This window comes from Malurus melanocephalus, unplaced genomic scaffold (assembly GCF_030028575.1).
Source record: "Malurus melanocephalus ecotype Western Australia unplaced genomic scaffold, MMel_1.1 scaffold_426, whole genome shotgun sequence".
Classification (NCBI taxonomy): Eukaryota; Metazoa; Chordata; class Aves; order Passeriformes; family Maluridae; genus Malurus; species Malurus melanocephalus.
The window spans coordinates 64,291-84,671 of NW_026623658.1; the positions used below are offsets into that span (position 1 = coordinate 64,291).

General features: G+C 47.3%; 1 protein-coding gene across 5 annotated transcripts; it reads left to right on the top strand.

The window, feature by feature from the left end:
* Window positions 1–31: 31 nt before the first annotated feature.
* On the top strand, window positions 32–19,154 carry DEAF1 (DEAF1 transcription factor). Of its 5 annotated transcripts, none has more exons than XM_057379884.1 (13): window positions 32–128; window positions 1,376–1,473; window positions 1,847–1,976; window positions 2,856–3,002; window positions 3,773–3,912; window positions 4,518–4,583; window positions 5,463–5,607; window positions 7,498–7,626; window positions 8,349–8,477; window positions 10,213–10,463; window positions 15,164–15,229; window positions 16,907–16,996; window positions 17,915–19,144. In XM_057379884.1, the coding sequence occupies exons 5-13, from the start codon at window positions 3,835–3,837 to the stop codon at window positions 18,017–18,019; spliced, it is 1,059 nt and encodes a 352-aa protein (XP_057235867.1). In that variant the 5' UTR covers window positions 32–128; window positions 1,376–1,473; window positions 1,847–1,976; window positions 2,856–3,002; window positions 3,773–3,834; the 3' UTR covers window positions 18,020–19,144. The 5 variants fall into 5 exon arrangements, 4 of the variants coding, with proteins under 4 accessions (XP_057235867.1, XP_057235865.1, XP_057235863.1 ...); XM_057379882.1 differs by having other exon boundaries at window positions 62–606; window positions 15,167–15,229; window positions 17,915–19,154; XM_057379880.1 differs by having other exon boundaries at window positions 62–606; window positions 17,915–19,151.
* Window positions 19,155–20,381: the final 1,227 nt, after the last annotated feature.

Below are 20,381 nucleotides of genomic sequence, written 5' to 3' on the forward strand. Positions count from 1 at the left end.
CCTCGCTACCGCCTTCGGCTGAGATCGGAAACGGCTCGAGCGCGCTCGGGACTCTTCGCCTCGCCGGGCCGCATCACTCGGAGACTCGGCCGCGTTCGGGCGGGCTCGGGTCTCACCCGATCCGTCAGGTACCGCTTCGGGCCGCGCCGCGCGGACTCGGCCGCGCCCGATTGGCCAGCCGGCAGGGAGCGCGCGCGTCGGCCGCCTTCGCACGGGGACCGAGCGGCTCGGGCCGCTTCGGGCGTCATCGGAAGTCGGTCGGAAGGCCCCGAACACGCTCGTCAGCGCTCGGGCAGGCTCGGCGCCGCTCGGCTCGCCGGCCCCCCCGGCCCGCGGGACCCCCCTCAGGCGCGTCCGGGGGGGCGGCGGGGCGGGCTCGGCCACCCCCGGCCCCGCGCATGGAGCACAGTGACGGCGACCCGGCCGCCGGACAGCTCGGCTTGCCCGCGGGACCTGGGGAGCAGCAGGAGCCGCCGCAGGCAGCGGAGGGGGAGGCGGAGCCCGAGGAGGAGGAGGCGGTAACGGTGATGGCGGCAGACGCCGAGCACATCGAGATGGGAGCGCCGCCAATGCCCAGCGCCGACGAGGCCGCCGCCGCCTTCGCAGGTCAGGGCGGGCAGCGCTCCCTCAGCCCGCCCAGGGCTCCCTCAGGCCGGGGGCCGGCTCCCACACAGCCCCCGGGACACGGTCTGGGACAGCGAGCTCCCTGAGGGCGCGCTCCCACCCCCTCACGAATCCCTCACTCCGCCCCCTCACACACAGTAAAGAGCAGAAGCCRCCCCGGTGCAGCCCAACCACCGTGTCCCCGTGACCAAGTGCCCCCAAACACGCAGGGTGCTGCAGCAGAGTCCAGAGCCTCTCCACCTCCTGGGTCTCCACCCGAGCTCCACTTGTTTTTTCATTCTCACCCCACGTGAAAATCCACAGATTTGAGCCAGACCAAACGCTGAACGCCACAGAGACGCTGGGCTTTAAAATTGGGCAGTTCTTAGCTGGACCAAGTGCAGCACGGGTCATGGCACCATGGGAATTACTACATGGCAGAGGCACAGTCAGTTCAATTTATCCTGRCGTTTGCCAGACACCCCCGTTTAAATAAAAGCATCATGGCTCAGAATGTCCCTAGTACAGGTGCAATAATCATTTTTCCCCTAGTTCATCACATACTGGTGGCAACTGCCATGGTTTCAAGGAGGTTAAAGTCTGTTCAACCCAGAGACCACTAAAAAACAGAATAATTGTGTTCATAAGAACTTAGAGGTGCCATGAGAAATAAAATTAATTTTTAATAGGAAGGAAGAAGGAAGATTTTTAGCTGTTCATCAGGTTATCTGCATGCAGCAGAACATTAAATTAATCCCGTTTTACATTCCAGAAGTCACCACAGTAACAGTAGCCAACGTGGGGGCCTCTGCAGACAATGTTTTCACCACATCTGTGGCCAATGCAGCTTCAATTTCAGGACACGTGTTGGTAAGTCTGTCCTTTCATTTGAGTGTCTTGACAAAGTTTCCCTTTCTTGGTGTAAGTGAAGAGCTGTAGTAAGGTCAAAGACTTGTTTTCATTGTAATATCCAGKATTTAAGCCACAAACCCCTTAGGGTCATGTCATGTGCCCCTTTGGGGACATAAAGGGTTTTTATTCCTATTTTTTTTATCTTTTCACCCCCATGTATTCATTCTGTATCAGAACTGGTGGCCTGAAACATGAAATCTTGCAATTTGCTTGTCTGAAAGCTTAAAAGTAGCCTAATAACTGCTATACTGGTTGGAGTTTTGCTGTACAGGTTACTGGAATTTGGGTTGGAAGTATTTAAGTAAATTTTAACTCTTTATTTCTTCTGTAGTCTGGCAGAACAGCCCTCCAAATTGGGGACAGTTTGAACCCTGAAAAAGCCACTCTGATAGTGGTGCACACGGATGGCAGCATCGTCGAAACCACYGGGATCAAGGGGCCTTCGGCACCTCTCACACCAGGTATAAGACAGTCTGTTTGTGGTGGGTCACTCTCCCAGAGGGATGGCTTCTTCTGCATTCTCATTGCCTTTCTGGAATTTAAAAATATGTGCATCATATTAAAAGGATGGTTTGTCCCCTCTCAGAACCATAAAGTTGTTTAGGTATTTAAGGACTTAAATTATTAAGGACTTACTTATTTAAGACTCTAAGATACCAAGTCCTCACACAGTATTTTGTGTATTTGGGAGTGCAAATTTTTTTTTGAGGTTTTTTTAGGGTTTTTTTTTAGTTTTTTCCTGTCAGAAATGTTTGCTTTCCTCATTCTTTGCCCTAATCCTAGCAGAGAAGCTGCTTGAAAAACCTTGCCCTCCTGCTGGGTTTTCTCCACCATCCCAGTCCCAATGGCACATAGATCATTTTAACACAGATAATCAAAATTCGAGTCTCCCAATTCTGCACGTATGTTCTTTCCAAGAGTCCTGGAACACATTTTCATCTCCATTCAGGCCACTGTCTGATTCAGAGTCTGTATCCCTGAGGTTTCATTCAGGGCTGCCTGGCAGTTTCCTTGCTGCCCACAAGATGGCAGACAAACCGTCATTGCTCCAAAACTCCCCACAGGATCGGCTCTGGCAAGGGGAATCTCCAGCCAGCTCCTGGAGGTGATGTAAGGATCAGTTCACAATCTCGGTGTTTATTCCCTGTTAGAGCCTGTTTCCTCAGGTCTATTTGGCTTAATTATCAGCCCTTTTTAGTTCGTTCAGACTGAATTTTTTTTTCTGCCTTATTATGGGGAGGCTCCAGCTGATCCAGGCACATCCCCCAGCCAAGTGTGGGACAGAACAGCCACTCTGCCTTTTTTAGTTGCTGTCACCTTTCTTTTCTCTTTTCTCCAAGGACCACAGTCTCCTCCTACCCCTTTGACAACCGTCCAGGGGAAAACTGGAACCAAGTACAACTGGGACCCATCTGTGTACGAGAATGAGCTCCCGGTGCGGTGCCGGAATATCAGTGGCATTCTGTACAAGAACAGGCTCGGCTCAGGTAACTGCCACCAGGCTGAGGGGTGGCACAGCTCCTTCTGCACTCTTCCTTTGATTAGGCTATTCTTAGGGGCTGATTGTGAGAGAAAAAAAAACCAAGACAGTTTCCAAGCCAGCCCAATGCCTTCTGAAATTATTGTTCTTTTTTATTTTACTTGTTCTTCGGAGGCTTTTAAACTTATTTTTAAATCTGAGAAGATCCAGGCTACCATGCGGTGAGTCTCCTCAGTAAAAGGCTGACTCCTCTAATGGCTTTTTTGTCTCAGGAGTAGGCTTGTGTTTCTACAAAGCTCTGAAGAATTCCTGCTGGAATGCAAATAGAAAGCTTGTCTCTTTATAGGGCTCCTGAGCTCCTTCTCTTGTCTCTTATCCCTGTGGGGAAGCTGGGGAAGCAGCAGCAGAAATTGCCAGCCAGCCTGGCTGCGCAGCACAGTGCTTGCTTCATGGGCAGAGTTTTCTTCAACACAAAAAGGATCAAAAATTTAAGTGAAAATTGAGGAAAACCTTAAATTCGTGGTGTTTATTCCAGAAAGAATTTTCTTTCTTGTGGAGGAGTAATTTTTGTAGCCTTTTGAGGCCCAGAGTCATTGTCACAGCCATGATAATAAATGGACATGGCTATCCCAGAGCAATGGGAAACAGTCAATGCACACATTTGGTGGTTACTATGAACTGACTGCTATTTCATCTGGCAATTTCCATATTTACTACTTTAGGGAATTGGCAAATTCACCACCCTGGCTAACAGTGTATTTTGGTGCTTTACTTCAGGAGGCCGTGGCAGGTGCATCAAGCAAGGGGACAACTGGTACAGCCCCACAGAGTTTGAAGCTATGGCGGGGCGAGCCAGCAGCAAGGACTGGAAGAGGAGCATCCGCTACGCCGGGCGGCCCCTGCAGTGCCTTATCCACGTAAGGTTAAGTTTGCTCCCTCCTTTCTGCGGGAAGGGGCAGCTGGAGCCAGGTGCTGATGGCACCAGGAGCAATGCTTGGTTTGGCTGAGAGTCAGTGACATGAGGGGAACTGTTTTAGATGTGTCTCACACCGGGAATCTTCTACTGGAAAGAGTTTCTGCAAGGTGCAGCCTAGCCTTGAGCTGTGCCGCAGGAATTGAGCTCTCACCATGGCACCACAATTCAGTATCCTGATCTCCTTCAATGACTTTGCCTGACTCACATATTCTTCACTTGCATCATTTATTATTTGGGTCCTTTGAGTCTCTTGGAGAACTTGGCATTGCCACTAGGCTGACAGTTGGTCTTTGCTTGGGCAGAAGTAATGTCTCAAATTCACATATCCTGGCCATTGGGTGTGGAAATGGTTTGGTTTTCCTTTGCTTTCCTCCAGCTTTCTGGTGGAAGATGCTTTGGTGTGGGGAACTGGCCTCTCTGTTACTGTACAGCATCCAGGAGGGAGTGGCTACCTCTCTGGGAGCCATGCACATTTTTAGCAGGATCCAGATGTGCTCTGGGTGATTTTGGTGACTCTCATGCTGAACTGGTCACTTCCGATTTCAGGATGGGATTTTAAATCCTCACGCTGCCTCGTGTACTTGTGCCGCTTGCTGCGACGACATGACACTGGTGAGTGGGAGGCTTTGCATCCATTACTTTAGGAAGTAGTTATTTTTGTTGAAAAATTAGCAAGCTGCCACAGTCCTTGGGCAAGCAGGTCATGAGTGTCCTGGGAATGGTCACTAGTCCCCAAGGGTTTGGCCCTGCGCCGTGGAGAAAGGAGATAAGGAGCTGCTGGTGTAACTGCAGAGCAGTCTCAGTAAAACTGGATCATACTTACTGCTTTTTTCTTTTTTTTTTTTTTTTCTCCTTTTCTATCTCCTTTTCTAAATTATCTATGCAGAATGCCTTTTAGGGATGATGTTTTTCATGATTTTTGACTCAACATTCACAATGTTTTCAGCTGGAAAAATATTGTAAGGGATTGATACCATAATCTTATGATGGATCAATATTTTCATTTTAAAACTACTTGGGGTTTGGCTTTTTGCTTATTTGTTTGAAAAATGGTATTTAAGTCCTGAAAGCAGAAGACTTTAGCTTGACCTGGTGCTTTGCCTTCCTTTTCTGCTATGAACTGATTGATGTGATGGTTTTCCATTCTAGAACTTCTTCCTCTCTTCTCCTCCCTCTTGTTCTCTTTTCTTCCACCACCTTGGCCAGCAGCTGATTATCCGCCCAGTCCTACTCCCTAAAAAATAGTGGGAAGAGGTTGAATTTGTGCCTCTTCAGCTGGAAGGAGCTGAATTTCACTTTTTTTCAAAGTTCTTTTTGTTTGGAAAACTTGTAAATTTTTTGGTCAATTCTTGCAAACTGCACATCATCCATGGGGATCCCCGCTGCTGTTCTTGGAAAGATGAGAATAAACCCAAAGTTTCCAAAGAGGTGCCTCAGCTAATGACTCTTCCTTTTTTCTTTTCCTTTTCTTTCTGGTGTTGTTCTGCCCAGAGTGGCCCTATACGACTCTTTGTGCCATATAAAAGGCGGAAAAAAGAAAATGAAATGCCTGCAACTCCAGTGAAGAAGAATTGCTCCAAAAACATCACTCTGCTCCCTGCCACAGCCGCAACTACGTGTAGGTTCTTTCCTCCTGGTAAAAATCTCTTCCTTTCTTTGGAGAATTGCCACACTAGGTGTTTTATGTCTGTTAGTTGCACCTTGGAACTGTCCAGCTGAGAAAAATGTCCTTTTTTTGCCACATTCTTTTTATTGTATAGTTTCATTTTATCAGTGAATTCCTATTTTATACAAAGTAGCAGTGTTGCCACATCGGGGCACAAGTTGAATAGGAAAATGTGCAGCTCTAGACCTCCAGGAATCTTGGGTTTTAGCATCATCACATCCTTTCACAGTGAATAGGAGGTTTCATATTTTTTGCCGAGGGAGGTTTGGACTATGTGTTATCCCTGGAAGTGTTCAAGGCCAGGTTAGACAGGGCTTGGAGCAACCTGTGGTAATGGAGATTGTGCCTGCCCATGGCAGGGTGATGGTAGGAGATGATCTTACGGTACCTTACAACCCAAAGCATTCCAGGATTCTGTGGTTATAGTCTGTGATTATATTCCCCCTGTACCTGTTCTCAGTGCGGGGGGAATTGTGGGGTCCTGGCGTTCGTAGTGGATTTCAGGTAGATTTGTTGCAAATAACAATTGGGAAATTTCCTGTTGGAACTGGGTTTTGGGGAAAGCTGGACCTTTACTGCTCTGCCAGAAATCCCCCTTCCATCCCCTTAGCTTCTTTGTGTCCCTTAGAGGTAAGAGGAGTAAGATTTGTGCTGTTCCTTTCAATACATAGGAAAAAAGGCTGGAAGCAGCTGGAATGAAACCTCCAGCCTGAAAGTCGTTAATGAAGGAGGCAGAAGGTGTCGCTTTGATCTGTACATCYCTCTCCAGCATTCAGCACACGCTTTGTTACTTACTGGTTTGATTGGCAAACCATCTGTGTGAGAACAGAAATTAATTTGCAAGCTGATCCAGCTCACCCATTCCCAGTCACATCCGTGTGTCCTCCTGCTCTTGGCACACTGGCATCATCTGGACGGTAACAGTACAAAGTGACTCGAGCAGGAAGCAACAGAAATCTAAAACAAGAGCAAAAAAAGTAAGATTAGATAATAGCAGCAGTAGGAGGAGAAACACACAAGGAATCTGTGGAGTTGTTTTGTGGCTTTGGTTTATTTAGTCCCCAGGTAGATTTAGTCTGTACTGGTTTGTTATGTGAAGTGTTGTGAGGCTGCTAGTTCTCTGATGCTGACACTGGGAGAGAGAACTTGTTCTCGTGGCCACATACTTCACCAGTCAGGAATATTTTAAAATGGAATTATTGTTTGGGAAAAGATCCTTCTGGCTGATCAGTGTGCCATGGAAACAGCCCATCACCAATTAATTAATTAACCAAGGAAGGGCTCTAGTTCATTAATGCTCTTCAAAAAGAGTTTTAAACATTCTTGAGCCACTCTGGTATAATTATCCAGAAGGATTTTGTGCCTTGTTCCTTGCATTGGCCAAGCACAATCTATCATTGTGTGTAGATAAACAGCTAAAATTGTCCAGCTGTCATGGAATTAGCTGAATTAATCCACAGGTTGTTATGTTAAGTAGCAAGAATCACTCTTGCTAAAATTGTCATAAAGCAGCCAGAAAACGATGGGGTTTATGATCTCACTGAACCTTTATGGGAGATTTTAAGTTATGGCTCATAAAATAATTGCAAAGGTGGTGATTTGGGAGGTGTTATGTTGTCAATTAACATTTGGGCCTTGTGCCCCCCGAACTTTGGAAGGACAGCAGAGCCTTGAGAAGCCCAAGGGGGCTTTTATTGTCATTTCCAACCGCATTGATCATAGGTGTGATCCAAACTGGATTATCCCAGGCTGGTGATCTGTGAGTCCCCTGACTTTGGATGGTGCAGCACAGGGATATCAACAGCTGAACACACTCCTCTGTGCTGAGTGTTAATTATCAAAGTGCTTTAATGTTTCCAGTCACCGTGACTCCCTCTGGACAGATCACAACCTCCGGGGCGCTGACCTTCGACCGCGCGTCCACCGTGGAGGCCACGGCCATCATCTCGGAGAGCCCGGCCCAGGGGGATGTTTTCACTGGAGCCACTGGTAAGAGCTGAGGTGTTTCCTAGACAGCTGTGGGGAGGAGGAAAAGAGGGTTGTAAGCCCACTGCTGTAGGGAGGAACATTTTGAATGCAACACAATGGATTTATTTTTAAGGGGGACACTGCATAACCCGCCATCCTTCCTGTGAAATAATTTCAGCAGCTCAAAATCTTAACAGTTGCCTCAAAGGCGAAACTTTGCCCAGGTGTGGCAGCTGTTAATGTTCACATCTGCTGAATTCCTGGGGTTTATGTTCATCTCTAAATTTTTTTAACTCCTCATTTAACCTAAAATACCAAAAAAACCCACCAAAACCCCCCAAACTAAATTAGGGTTGAAATTGAGTGAAACTGAGTTTCTTCAATTTGAGACATGCTTTGGATTGTGAGCTCTGCTGAGGGCATGATCCTGCTCTGAGAACTGGAGTTGGGAGCCCTGCAATGATTGTGGATATTTCAGTGTTTGGGAGGGAACCAAGGAAGGGCTCTAGTTCATTAATGATCATCATCACTCCAAAGGTGAAAGCAGAGCACAGTGGAGCCAGGACCAGGCTTCTTTGCTTGCTGGCTGTGTGAGATCATGCTGCTGTTTTGCATTTCCAGCCTTTGGGAATTACCACAGAGTGTAGGAGCTTGTATAAAATGTAAAAAAATGGGGGTGAAAGCAGCGTAAGAAACACCTGGCAGATGTGTTAGCGATTGCTAAGCCCCTTGTTCTCCTGCAGTTCAGGACACCAACGTCCAGCAGCCTTGCCGGGTGTCTCATCCAGAGCCTCACTATCCCAGTTACCAGGACAACTGCCAGATCTCACCRTTCCCTGAGGCTGCACTGCCAACGTCTCATCCCAAAATTGGTATGTTCACTGTTGCTGTGCTTGAATTTCCTTCCCTCTTCTTCAGCAAAGCTAAAGATTAGGCTTTGCTCTGTTTTGCCTGCACGTTTTACAGTTATTAAGGTTTGGACAACAGATTTCTCCTCTGTGGGAAGTTTTTCACTCCTTACTGAGAACTTTGATTTATTGGTTCTGCCAGWGGAGGCTGCTGTGATTCTGCTTTCTGAGTCATCTTGCAGTCCCTGCCTTTCCTAAAGTTCTTGCTTTCAGGCTTTTGTCTTCTTTGAGCACTGARGCCGAATATTTATTTAGTGTTTGATCTGAGGAGAATAAATGCCTTTAAAATSATGTCATAGAAACTTTTCTAGATGTCTTCACATGGCCTTATGACTCCATAGTTGTAGGTACTTTTGGGCAAGTTTTGTGTCAGTTTTTCATCCTCTCTGTATGACATTTATTTATTTATTTGAAGCAGCACAGGATGTTCTTGCTCTCCAGTCAGATCTTCTTGTGTWTAAGAATCAGTCAGATCTTGATGTTACTAGTTAAACATTGATTGTTTTTTCACCAGTGAGTACTTTCTCTTGCCTCATGTACCCGTGCCAAAATGAGGAATCGGAAGTAATTCCTGTTTRATAATTTGCTATGTTATCAAATGTCATGGAGGGATAAATATTGTGCTGGAAATGGGGAGTGGGAAAGGCTCTTGTGCAAACACACACTGATAAAAGGGACAGGTTTATCTTGTACTCATATCTAAGTGTAAATAGTTCCATGCCACTTGTGTGCAAATTGATTAAAATTACTGTTTTAATTRGGGGCATTTTGAGGTAAGAAGTCTGTACAGCCCTAAAGCTGGTGATACCATCCTTTTAGTGAGGAATGTAGAGGTCAGCTGTTGGTAGATATGAATGTCTTGGACTGAATTTTATGGCAGATGGCAAATATTTATTGCTGGAGTTACATTTTGGAAAAGTAAAGCAGGATAACATTTATTCCTGGAATGTTACCTAAGCTGAGCTTACACTGTATCGTGCAGTTACTGACTCTGAATTTAATTTCCTCATACCATGATCTCCCAGTGTAGCTGCAAATCCAATGTGAAAAGTAGCTGGTTCAGTGATACAGTGACTGCTGGGTTTTTCAAGGTCTTCCTAACCCACGGGTTTGGGAAATGTGTGTTTGGAATACACTCACTTGGAGGTATTGGTGACTGTCTGAGGTTAATTCCAGTGTCTGGCCAGGGTTATGTAAAGGTTAGAATTCAGGAAGCACAGGGAGTTGATTGGATCAGTGCCTGAGTTTTGTGGTTTGCAACCTGAGAGGAACACCAGGRTGTTTCTGTAAAGTGTGGGGTCACTGATTCAGTCTAACCTTACCTAGCCATGGCTGARGGGAACATTGTTGGCAGCAGTGGAGGGGAGTCCCTGGGAATGCCCCTTTCACTGCTTCTTGGTGCTTCTCCACAGCAATGCTGGGAGGTGTTAAACCCTTCCCAGAGCACGCAGGTTAGGAGCAGGCATTCTTGTCCTGTGGTTTTGAGAGTGCCCAAAGGCTTGCTCTGCACAGACCTGCACTTGGAGATGCAGAAGGAATGATCTGCTTAGCAAAAACTGGACTGAAAATTTTGCGGACCGTATTTTAAAAAAGAGACCAAACAGCACAGAAAAACACCAAAAMCCCCAAAACCTGGCCCACTTTATGGAAATGAAATGTCCTAATTGTCTATATCTTCTCTTTTTTTCTTTATATGCAGTGCTGACCTCTCTGCCCGCCCTGGCAGTGCCCCCCACGACGCCCACCAAAGCCATGTCGCCGTCAGTGGTGAACGGGCTGGAGGTGACGGAGCAGCGGAGCTGGCTCTACCTGGAGGAGATGGTCAACTCCCTGCTCAGCACGGCACAGCAGCTGAAGACTCTGATTGAGCAGGCCAAGCAGGCCAGCTCSTCCTTCCGCGAGGCTGCAGTCACGCAGGCCAAGATCCAGGCTGATGTGGAGAGGAAAGAGGTAACTGTGCCACCAGGGCCAAGGGGGCTCAGCCCACGGGCACCTTTGGATCTGGGCCATGAGCAGAGCAGTTCCTGCCTGGAGCAGTGATATTGCAAATTATTTCTCGAAGCCTTGAGAGCAGTGTTAGCAAGGAAAATCTTCCCAAGTGACTTACATCATGGGGAAAGGAATAGAGTGCTCTGGGATTCCAGGAGCTGTGGGCAGCAGGCCGGTTGTACAAACTGTTTGGTGTCATGATCCTGAGCTCTCCCATCAGCTGTCCATAAATGTATGGGATGTGGACACTGAGTCCTGGTCTGAGAAAACTGACGAGTGTTCAGCAATGCAGTGGCTGCAGTCAGGTGAGCCAGGCTACTGGAGGCTTTCACAGGATATATAGAACAGAGTTATCCCAGAGTTTATGGGRGAGATAAGCAGTAAAGTTTAGAGGTGTCTTGCTGAGAACTGTGCAAGCAGTGATGATCTCACACGAGTCCTATGGTAGGACTGCCAGGCTGCTTGGTCTCACAAGAGCACTGGTTGGCTCCCATCTTCTCTCTCTTGTGGACAGGGATTATCCACAAAGACTGCTCTCTTCTCCCTGCTTTTCTTCTCCGTATCTGATGCGTGGCAGGGATCTTGGATTCTTCTGCCCATCATGTCAGCATGCATCCAAGTATGGCTCCATGCTGAATGTGCTTCCCCTCTCCCACAGATCCACAGCTGCTGCTGTGGACTGGGGGCAGCGTTTGGAGGGGGCAGCATTGGGACTGGAGTCACCGTCTGTCGCTGCTGAACTCCCTTCCCAAACATCACATTGGTRCCATCAGCATTGTGCTAATGTCAGCTTTCCACTGACTCCATAGGCATGAGTGTGCAGCGACAGGCCGTGAAGAGAGGTGTGGGAAGACTTGGCTGGGAGCTGAGGATCTCTAGGACAGTCCTTGCAGCCTCTTTGATATTCTTTGCCACGTTGGCTCTGCTAAACTCCCGTATGTTGCATCCTTGATTTGCAGGTGTGTGAAATGTTRGGAGTCTAATCCTTCCCTGCCTTCCTACTGCACAACAGGGGCTGGTGCTGCTGCCCTGGTTTGGGCTGGCTGCTGCTGGAAAGCTGCACAGACTGTGGGATACTGAAACWCTGGAAGCCTTGGCACAATTTAGAGATAAACAACTGCTTTTGTTTAACTTCACTCTGCTCTTTTTCCAGTCTATGTGCATCTTCYGTTCTGTTTATCCTCACAGTGCTTTCTGGAATGGTTGTTCAATCCCTTMTCCACACCCTTTGATCCAAAGCCAGCTCTCTTTTATGTTTTTCGAGTTACTTCTTGCCCTGGGAATAGGAGTTAAATCCCTTCTGTGTATGGATTAAAGCTGATTTGACATGGGAAGGATAAGCACATGATTGTTTCCAGAKGAACCCCTTTCCCAGGAACTGCTGCATCCCCAGTTACACCACTGGCATCTCACCACTCTCAGTGTGTAATGGGACCCTCTGCACTTGTGCATTTTGGTAAAACCACATGGTCACGGTGGTGTTTTTTATCATCCAGACAATTCTGATCTGTGCTGGCCTCTGGAACCATCCAGGCAGTATTGCAAGTAGCTGTCTCTGAATTCCTGCTTGCGAATTCCATATTTGGACAAAACTCTGTTTCTGGTTACATGGAATCTGTTACACTAAATGTCAAAGAATTGGCTCTCTGCTTTTGTGGTGGTCAAAGGGCCTTTCCCAGTTTCTTAGTGGTTTGTAACTAGTCTCTTTCCCACTCCAAGTACATGTGTGGTCCCATGGCTTTTTGGGCAGTTAAGGTGTATGAGAGGCAGACAGAGGTATCTTCCTGCCCTTCAGGTAGGGGATTTTTTCTGGACCAGTTTAMTACAAAGGAAATTGGTACTTTATCACCACTTTGTGTTTGTTTCACTGACAGAATTTCCAAGTGTGAGCAAACATGGGATTTGCTGATGGTGTTGTTGTGTTGAAGCTGCAGAGCAGAGCTGGACCACAGATGAGAGGATAACAAAGCTGCAGACTCAGCTCTTCCTGGAGGAGTGACTTAATACAGAGCAGGATTGGAGAGATCTGATAGGAACAGGCTGGTTCCCAACTTAGGTGCTTTGTTGTATGTTACACATCACTCACTATTAAATTTATTCTGTACTGAGCTWTAGAGTCATTAAATATCACAAATGAGCTGTCCTGCTCCCATAGAGCAGCAGTTGGGTTGCCTTAGCTTTAAATAGCAGGAGCTGTGCTCTGTGCTGGGCAGTGTTGGTGCTCTGAACACAAGATTTGCACGCTGCTCTTACTCTTACCCTACTCTTACCCTCACAGCCCTGTGTCAGGGGCTGGGGACATCCTTATCCTTTGAAGGAACTGTTTCAAGTGCTGGAGTTAAAGGCTTCACCAGCAGGGTTTTTTTTAGCACCTGATTGAGTATTTTGGCAGTTCTGACATGCACTCAGTTGCTCTTTGTACTTCTTAGTTTCTGTAAATTTATTCAGGGGTCATGGTTTGTTGGGCAAATTTCTGAGGATCTCTTTCAATTAAGTCTCCCATCTTTGGCACAAGTCATTTTGATACCCCTTGGCCTCACTGTGCCTCAGATGAAAATAATGCTTCCTTCCCAGAGGATTTGTGTGCAAGTTTGCAAAGTGTTTGGATCCTCTGAGTAAGGTTAAATTTGTGTTGCTTACAAGTAATGGGGAATGATATCCCGAGACAAAAGCAAACTGTGAGCCCTCCAGCTCCATTTTTATATGAACTTCCAAAATGTGTCATGATACTGCAGAAAAGGAAAATACTGAGATATTTGTAAGATTTTCCTRAACTGCAGCATTTAGTGTGGGATTAGTTAAATACAACTGCTCAGCTGGAATTTCATGTGGCTGTTAAGAAACAGTTCTTGAGTATCATTAGTAATTAGGTTGTGACTGAGTGTCTGATTCTTTGGTTAATATCTCCGTGTTGGCTTTACTGCATTTTTTGGTGAGGGAAGGACATTTAGGAATTTAGGGTGAGTGGGATAACAAAGGCTTGGGTGTCTCTTGCATTTGCAGATCAGGCCCAGAATGAACAGATTAAAGGTAGGACTGACATGGGTTGGTGTGCTTGGGCAATGTAATTGTTTGAGTGTGCATTAATCCATTGTTTATGTCAGATAAACTTTAGGATAGAGAGATTACACATACTCACCAAATTCTGTGCCAGAATTGCTGGGGAATAATAAAGATATTCAGGAAATGCATTAAATGGATTTTCCATTTAAATTGACGAGAATCAGTGTTGAAAACTGATGTGAAAAAGTGTTTTAATTGGAATAGCCTTCTGTAAAAATGGGATGCTTCTAGAGCCCTGCTTRTTTGAAAGCAAGGTGGAAAATTAAATCCGCAAACAGCTGGGACATCTAAATTCTTTTTTAAAAAGATTAAACTAATTCAGGGCTGGAGAGTATGAAACTAACTAAAAAGGGTTGGACAGTTAAGAAATATGTCTCTGGTCAGCAAACAGGGGCTTGTGTACTCCAAACTAGCAGTGATATGGTTGGGAATTGGAGGTTCTGGAGTTTGTGGAATGTTTTTGTGAGAGGTCTCSATGTGTCTGACTTGTTCTTCTCTCTTACCATACCTCTTCCTTCTCCATGGTTTGTGTGTGGCTGGAATTGCCTTATCAAATAGGGCAGAACCAAATAACACCCCTGGCAGGCCACAGCAAGAGGTTTTTCTGCCTGCACCTCCATCTGCCTGGAGTTCTTTMACTTAATTTCTGTCATGGTAATATAAAGGTTTTGAAGGTTGCGGTTTCACAGGAGAATAAATACTGTGCTCTCAGGTCATATACTTGTAAATTAAGCCTTTAATCTCCTTATGTGTTGAGTCAAACTCCTGAATGAACCTGCTTAGCCTGGAGGAGGGTTTTTTCCGCTTTTTTTCCGACTTTTTAACTGTTCCCAATACATTTAAGGCAGGGTTAGCACATAATTAATTTGGGATTGGGTTTGGATTTCATTGGTTTGGGACTGCTGTCCCCTGTTGCTTAGCATATTGCTGCTGCAACAGATAGAGCTGCACCTGGTTAGGCTTGAACTGGTGTGAAGTGACTCTGCCAGGCAGCCAAAGCAGGCTGTGACCCTCCAGAGGAGTGATGGTGTCACAGCTTGTTCCACAGCCCTCTTACTCTTCCATTACAAAGAGGAGTAATGATTAGGGTCRGTGCTTTTTCTAAAGTCTTAGATATGTTAATTTTGTCTGGGCTTTTTTCCCCCTAATCCATTCTATTGGGCTGTACCTTCCTTCCAGACTCCTTTGCCTCTTAGTGGATTAGGATCACTGGACTTGACCCCAAATTTGGCCCTGAAATGTGCCACTTGGCCCCGTTACCTTGGCATTTTCTTCGTGTTTCCTGTGCTAACTCCCAGTTCCAGTGTTGGTGGGTACAGTTAGGTCCCCTATTTTAAGGACAAGTATGTGGCTGGATGGAGTGGGGAGCTGGGCTTGGGGGAGCTGCTGTACTGAACTGGCAGTTTGTCACCTCAGGCCGTTTGCTCACAGGCTCCTTGCCCTGTCTCTACATGAGGTGACAGTGTCTCTCTCCTTGAAGGGAGGAGTGAAAGGCTCCTCTGTCTTCTTGCAACTGCAGTGGGCAGACACAGCTCAGCATGGGGACTCTCCATCCCAGTACCCTGGGAAGTGACACTTCTGCTGTGCTTTCCTTGCAGCAGTACCAGAGCCAGTTATTCCAACAAACAGAGGATGTGGATGGGAAGACAGAAATCATCATCAAGGTAAACTGGGGATGTCTCCTGTGTTGAAGAATGGTCTTTGTCCTTTTAAAGACATGGAGGTTTTGTCATTGCCACAGAATCCTGTGCTCTGTATCTGCCTTCTGGCAAGAGAGCTGAGCCTTTTCTAGCAGGGCCAGTGCACCAAGCAGTGTCTCCCCTTTCCCAAGCATTCCAGTTTTCCATGCCCCTTCAGCGTCACCTGGCCAGGTTGATCAATCTCCCTCACCTCTGAGTGGTGGTGCTGCAGCTCTGGTGAGTGGCTGTCACAGAGCTGTGACAGGAAGGGAACTCGCTTCCTTTCTGTCCTGTGAGCTGGTTTTCATGACTTCACAATTTCTTGTGGCTTTTGGAATGGGAGTTAGTTCTGGACTCAAAAACTGTGTTACTCAGTTCTCTCTGCAACCATGCCCTCTGCTTATTCCACATTTTCCARTAACTGTGCAAGTTACAAACAGCCCCAATCAAATGTCCCCTCAGGGCCAGCTTTGCAAGTCCCAAATCACAGCTTTAAGCCATTTTTGGTGTTCCAAACCCCAGCTGCACATCAGGAGCACAAACACAGTTCAGTCTCACCAGCTGTTCACTACAGGTACATGGAAAAGTGTGAGAGGGGGTGTTAATCAGAGCACTGATTTTTGGGGTGGTTGTGCTCAAAGGAGAGAAGGAGGCGGGGGAACTAAAGAGCCCAGGATACTTCACAGCCCAGTAACACTTCCTGTCACTGCTGCTGACGTGCTAATGATTTGTCAGGAGTTTAATGAGCTGGAAGTGGAATACTCTGTGAAGTGCTTATTTTGGTGGCAGTTCAATGATATTTCCACCTAAATATATGGGTTATGTTAATCGATGTCACCARGATAAGATGAAAGCGATAGACACAAAAACATCCCTTAAAAAGCAGGTGTGATTTTTCACCTGTGTATCCTATCTCATCTTCCTTCTGGATTTAAATCCTTGCTCCTGTTAAAGCCTTCTTAATATGACTCCTGTTTCCCTCTTGGTAYACTCCTTAGGTCGTTGTGACTGATAGAGGACCAAGGAGCATATCCTATGGGAGCAGATCCTTTTTTCATCTCTAAAACCAGAGGAAGAGACCTGAAAGGTCCCATCCATATTCCTACTCTGTTGTCCTTCAGACCCTCTCTCAGACATACACAGGATTATAAACCCAACAACACTACCAATGRAATTTGCCTTTAAACCTTTACATTTGGGATAAACGCAGAGCTTGTGTGTCAACAGCCTGTGCACAGCGTGCTACGTGTGGTTGGGATTCACCTGCCCTTGGGATACGCCTGACTCCTGCAGTTATCTGGCTGATGGATACCTGACCTATTTGGAGGGAGGTTTCCCTGGGGTGATGGGGATGGATTTCCATGACCACTCAGTATCCACCCACAGTTTTGGTGGGCTTCCTGCCCAACGGAAAGGAAAGCAGAAGTGCATTCCGTTTTCCAAAATGATCCCTGCTCAAACAGCAAGGAGAGCGGGTCTCTGAGGGTGTATCCAGAAGCCACTGGGCCTGTTTGTTGTGGGTTGGTGTGCTGAGGGTAYTTTGGGAAACAGGGGCTTTCCCACTGCTCTGGCATTCGAGCAGGTCACAGCAGCTCTGTTGCACCTCGGTGACTCCCCTGGATTGTCTCTGTGTGACATGTCCCTCTCCATCCCTTCCCACAGCAATCCTGCGTCAACTGTGGTCGGGAGGCCACCAACGAGTGCACAGGATGCCACAAAGTCAACTACTGCTCCACGTTCTGCCAGCGGAAGGTATCRGCCTGTTTGTGCCTTGGGATTCAGTTCTCTGGGGAGGGCTGTGTGACCTGGGGACAGCCAGGCYRCTCAGGCTGTCACCTGATGGGTGTYACAGAGGGAGRAACAGGCAGCAGAGTCAGGCAGCCAGAGCAGAACCACCCTCCAAACCCACCCTGCCAGTGGGGTCACCAGCAAGGCTGTAGTKATGGGGCAGATGTGCAAATGGGCACAGGGTTAAAATGGTAGAGAATTTGCACACACTAGCTGAGAGCACTTTTACAGCTTCCTGGTGAGCTGCTTCTCTCCCCCCCTGCTGCTCCTGCCGTGGCACTGAGGACGTAGTTCTTCTTTCCATTATTTGTGATGCTGCAGGTGAAAGAGTGGGACAGACTCTACAAATGGGAACTTGGGAGGTGGGAGGTATGAAATACAGTGCAGGAAGCTGCTGTGTCATGTTGCAGAGCCGTTCCTTGCAGCAACCCTTGGCCTCTGCATTGTGAGAAGGATGGTTCAGTTCTGCCAGTTACAGTTCTGCTGGCTGGCCAGGTTCAGGCTCAGTCAGCTGTCCTGGATTCAGTCAGTTCGGGAGGAATCTGTTCCTGTCCTAGCTGAGCTAAGATCCCAGCACAGCACTGTCCCTCAGGAGCGCTGTGTGTCATGAGCTGCCTTTCAGGAGAGGCTTTAAGTCAAGGTTCTGACTCAGTTTTAGTAGGTTTTCCACCAGACTGACACTGATATCCTAGACTGTGGTTTGTGTGGAGATGGCAGCACTCTGCTTAGTCTGATTCCACTTCTAATATTGAACAAGTATGTGGCACCTTTCTCCTTCATCATCAGTTCAGTTTGTGGAGAGAACGTGCTTCTCACACAGTGAGGGCCCTTCTGCAAGGGCCTGTTCTGCTYACAGCCTTTCCTTCTGCTCTCCCCTTGCAGGACTGGAAGGACCACCAGCACATCTGTGGCCAGTCAGCCACGGTGACAGTTCAAGGGGATGAGGTGCATGTCCCGGACAATGTCATGGAGAAGGTCACCGTGTGAGCGCTCTACCTCCGCAGCCGTTCACGGACACGCGGGGCCGGCTGGATCGGTGACCGGCGGGAACGGTCTGTCCTGTGCCAACAGCACTCTCCTCACTAGCAGACTCATTTTTCATTGACTCTTTGATACTGTGATAGCATTTGTCTACTCCCAATCCCCTTCCAAAGCTTTGGATAATGCAGAGACTGTGAAAACCTCATCTGGAACCCTTTCCCTTCTGCCCTGGCCCCGACTGGCTTTGGGAGGCTTTGCCTTTGCCTGACTGGATCCTCCACCATGTGGATTACAGCAGTCTCCTCATCTCTCTTGAGATGGATCTAAAGCAGGTGCTGCAAGGAGATCTGCCAGTGCTTCCTCCTGCCAGGGCCTCCCTACCTCTTGCTGGAGAGGAGAAACGRACTTTTATCTGGTTTATTTAATTGCCTTGACAAAGTTGGTATAAGTTCTTATTTGTCATTGAAAGGATTTTTTTGGTTTTCCCGTGTTCCTTCTGTGCTGGGCAAATTTGGAACACATTGGAGCTTCTTCACTTAAATATAGTTGAAAAATTACATGTTGTTAAATAAAACACAGTGAAAGCTCAAGTGTGCCCAGCRGTTCCCTTTAATTGCCAGGGCAGCCCTTCAGGGTACAGGTAACTTCACAGGTGGGTGCAGCAGCAAGTACACGTGTGTGTGCTCCCTGTCTGCCTGGGAAGTGTTTTCTCCACAGGGAAGCACAGAATCATTCCACAGTGTGCCTGGAATGTCACTCATAGCATCCAGCTGGCCAGAATCAGATGGGATCAAGCCTGAGGTGAGCACACATGGATATGGGGGGCTGTCCTGTCCCTGCCCTGTAGGAGCTGCTAATTAGAGATGTGCTGACCATTAGGGAGTTACTTGCTTTGTTCACTGCAACAAAATAATTTAATTATTACTCTACTTTTTAAATAATTAGGTTCATCCTTTATCTGTTAAAAAATTAAAACATTATTTATGGTTGGAGACTTTGGAGGAGTCTGGACAGGCACACAAGCCTCTGCTTGGTTGGTTGGGTTTGTTTTTAGCTTCAGGCATAACGCCCATGAAGGGTCACTGTCCTGGCTGTTGTTTGCTGTAGTTGAGGGGTCACAGCCTCTGTGAGGGGTCACAGCCTCTGTGAGGGGTCACAGCCTCTGTGAGGGGTCACTTGTCCTGGCTCTTGTTTGCTCCAGTTTGGTGATGGTGGGCAAGGATGATTGTTCAGCTCCTGCTCCAGATAGGGTCACCTGAACCACAGAGTGACCCAACCCAGCATCACACACGCTGTCAAAAGGAGAAAATTCTATCCAGAGTTACAGGAAACTTAAAAAATAGGGAATTGCCTTGGAAAAGACTCAAGTCTTAGACTAAATGTTTCTGATAAATCTATTCCTTTCCCAGTGCATCTTAAAGGTCTGTTAGGCTGTGTTCCATGTGTTCCAAGGAGGTAGGAGCTGGTTTTCCATCTCTGTCAGCACCGCAGGGGTCTCAGAAGTGTCCTTGGTGTGTTTGCCAACAGCACTGGCTCCTGAGGGGCATCAGTCGYGGGTCTCCTGTGGAGGGCGGTGATAGGGCTTCCACAGGTGGTGAGTGTCAGTTCCTGGCTGTTTCCTGGGGAAGTTATTCCTCCTAACGCAGAGCTGAGCCGGCTCAGGGGGGCAGCACTGCTGTGCCATCGAGGGTGAGGAGCTGGTGACCACAGTGTGCAGCTCCTCCGGAGGGAACCGTGCTTCCATGGAAAGCCAAGCAGGAACAGAGGCAAGATGGAAACAGAAATTATCTGTGATACTTCTGGGAAGGAAAGAACAGGCAACTCCTTCTGTTCCCATTGCAAAATTCTCACCCTGCTTCCCAAAGTAATACTTGAGCATTGGCAACTGTTTCTGCTCACAGTTAAAAGCTGTTGTCTAGAACTTGGAAACAATTAGTTAATTGAGAAGACAGTCTTAACTGAGCCCACAGTAACACAGCTCATTTACAGGGTTTCTTGTATCCCACATTCAGATGCAGCAAAGACAGCTCCGAAATGGCACCTCAGGAGTGCTAGAGCTGCACTTCCAGCATCAAATGCAGCTTTTGGTTGGAAAATTATTCCTGTTCACTCCCCAGAACCATCCCTGTCCAGCCTAGCTGGTGTGAGCAGTGGAGCTCTGCCTGCATTCAGGACAAGCACAGCTCCRTGGACAGGTGAGCTGGGCACTGGGTACACTGGGTTGCCAGGCTTCTTGCATATGTGGGAGACTGGGCTGCAATTGAGAGTCCCCCACTGTTCTTAACCAGTAGCTTGTGGCCAGGTATAGCCACACCTTGGTCACCAAATTCTGGCTTTACTGCTCCTTTTAGAGGAAAAAATCCGTAAG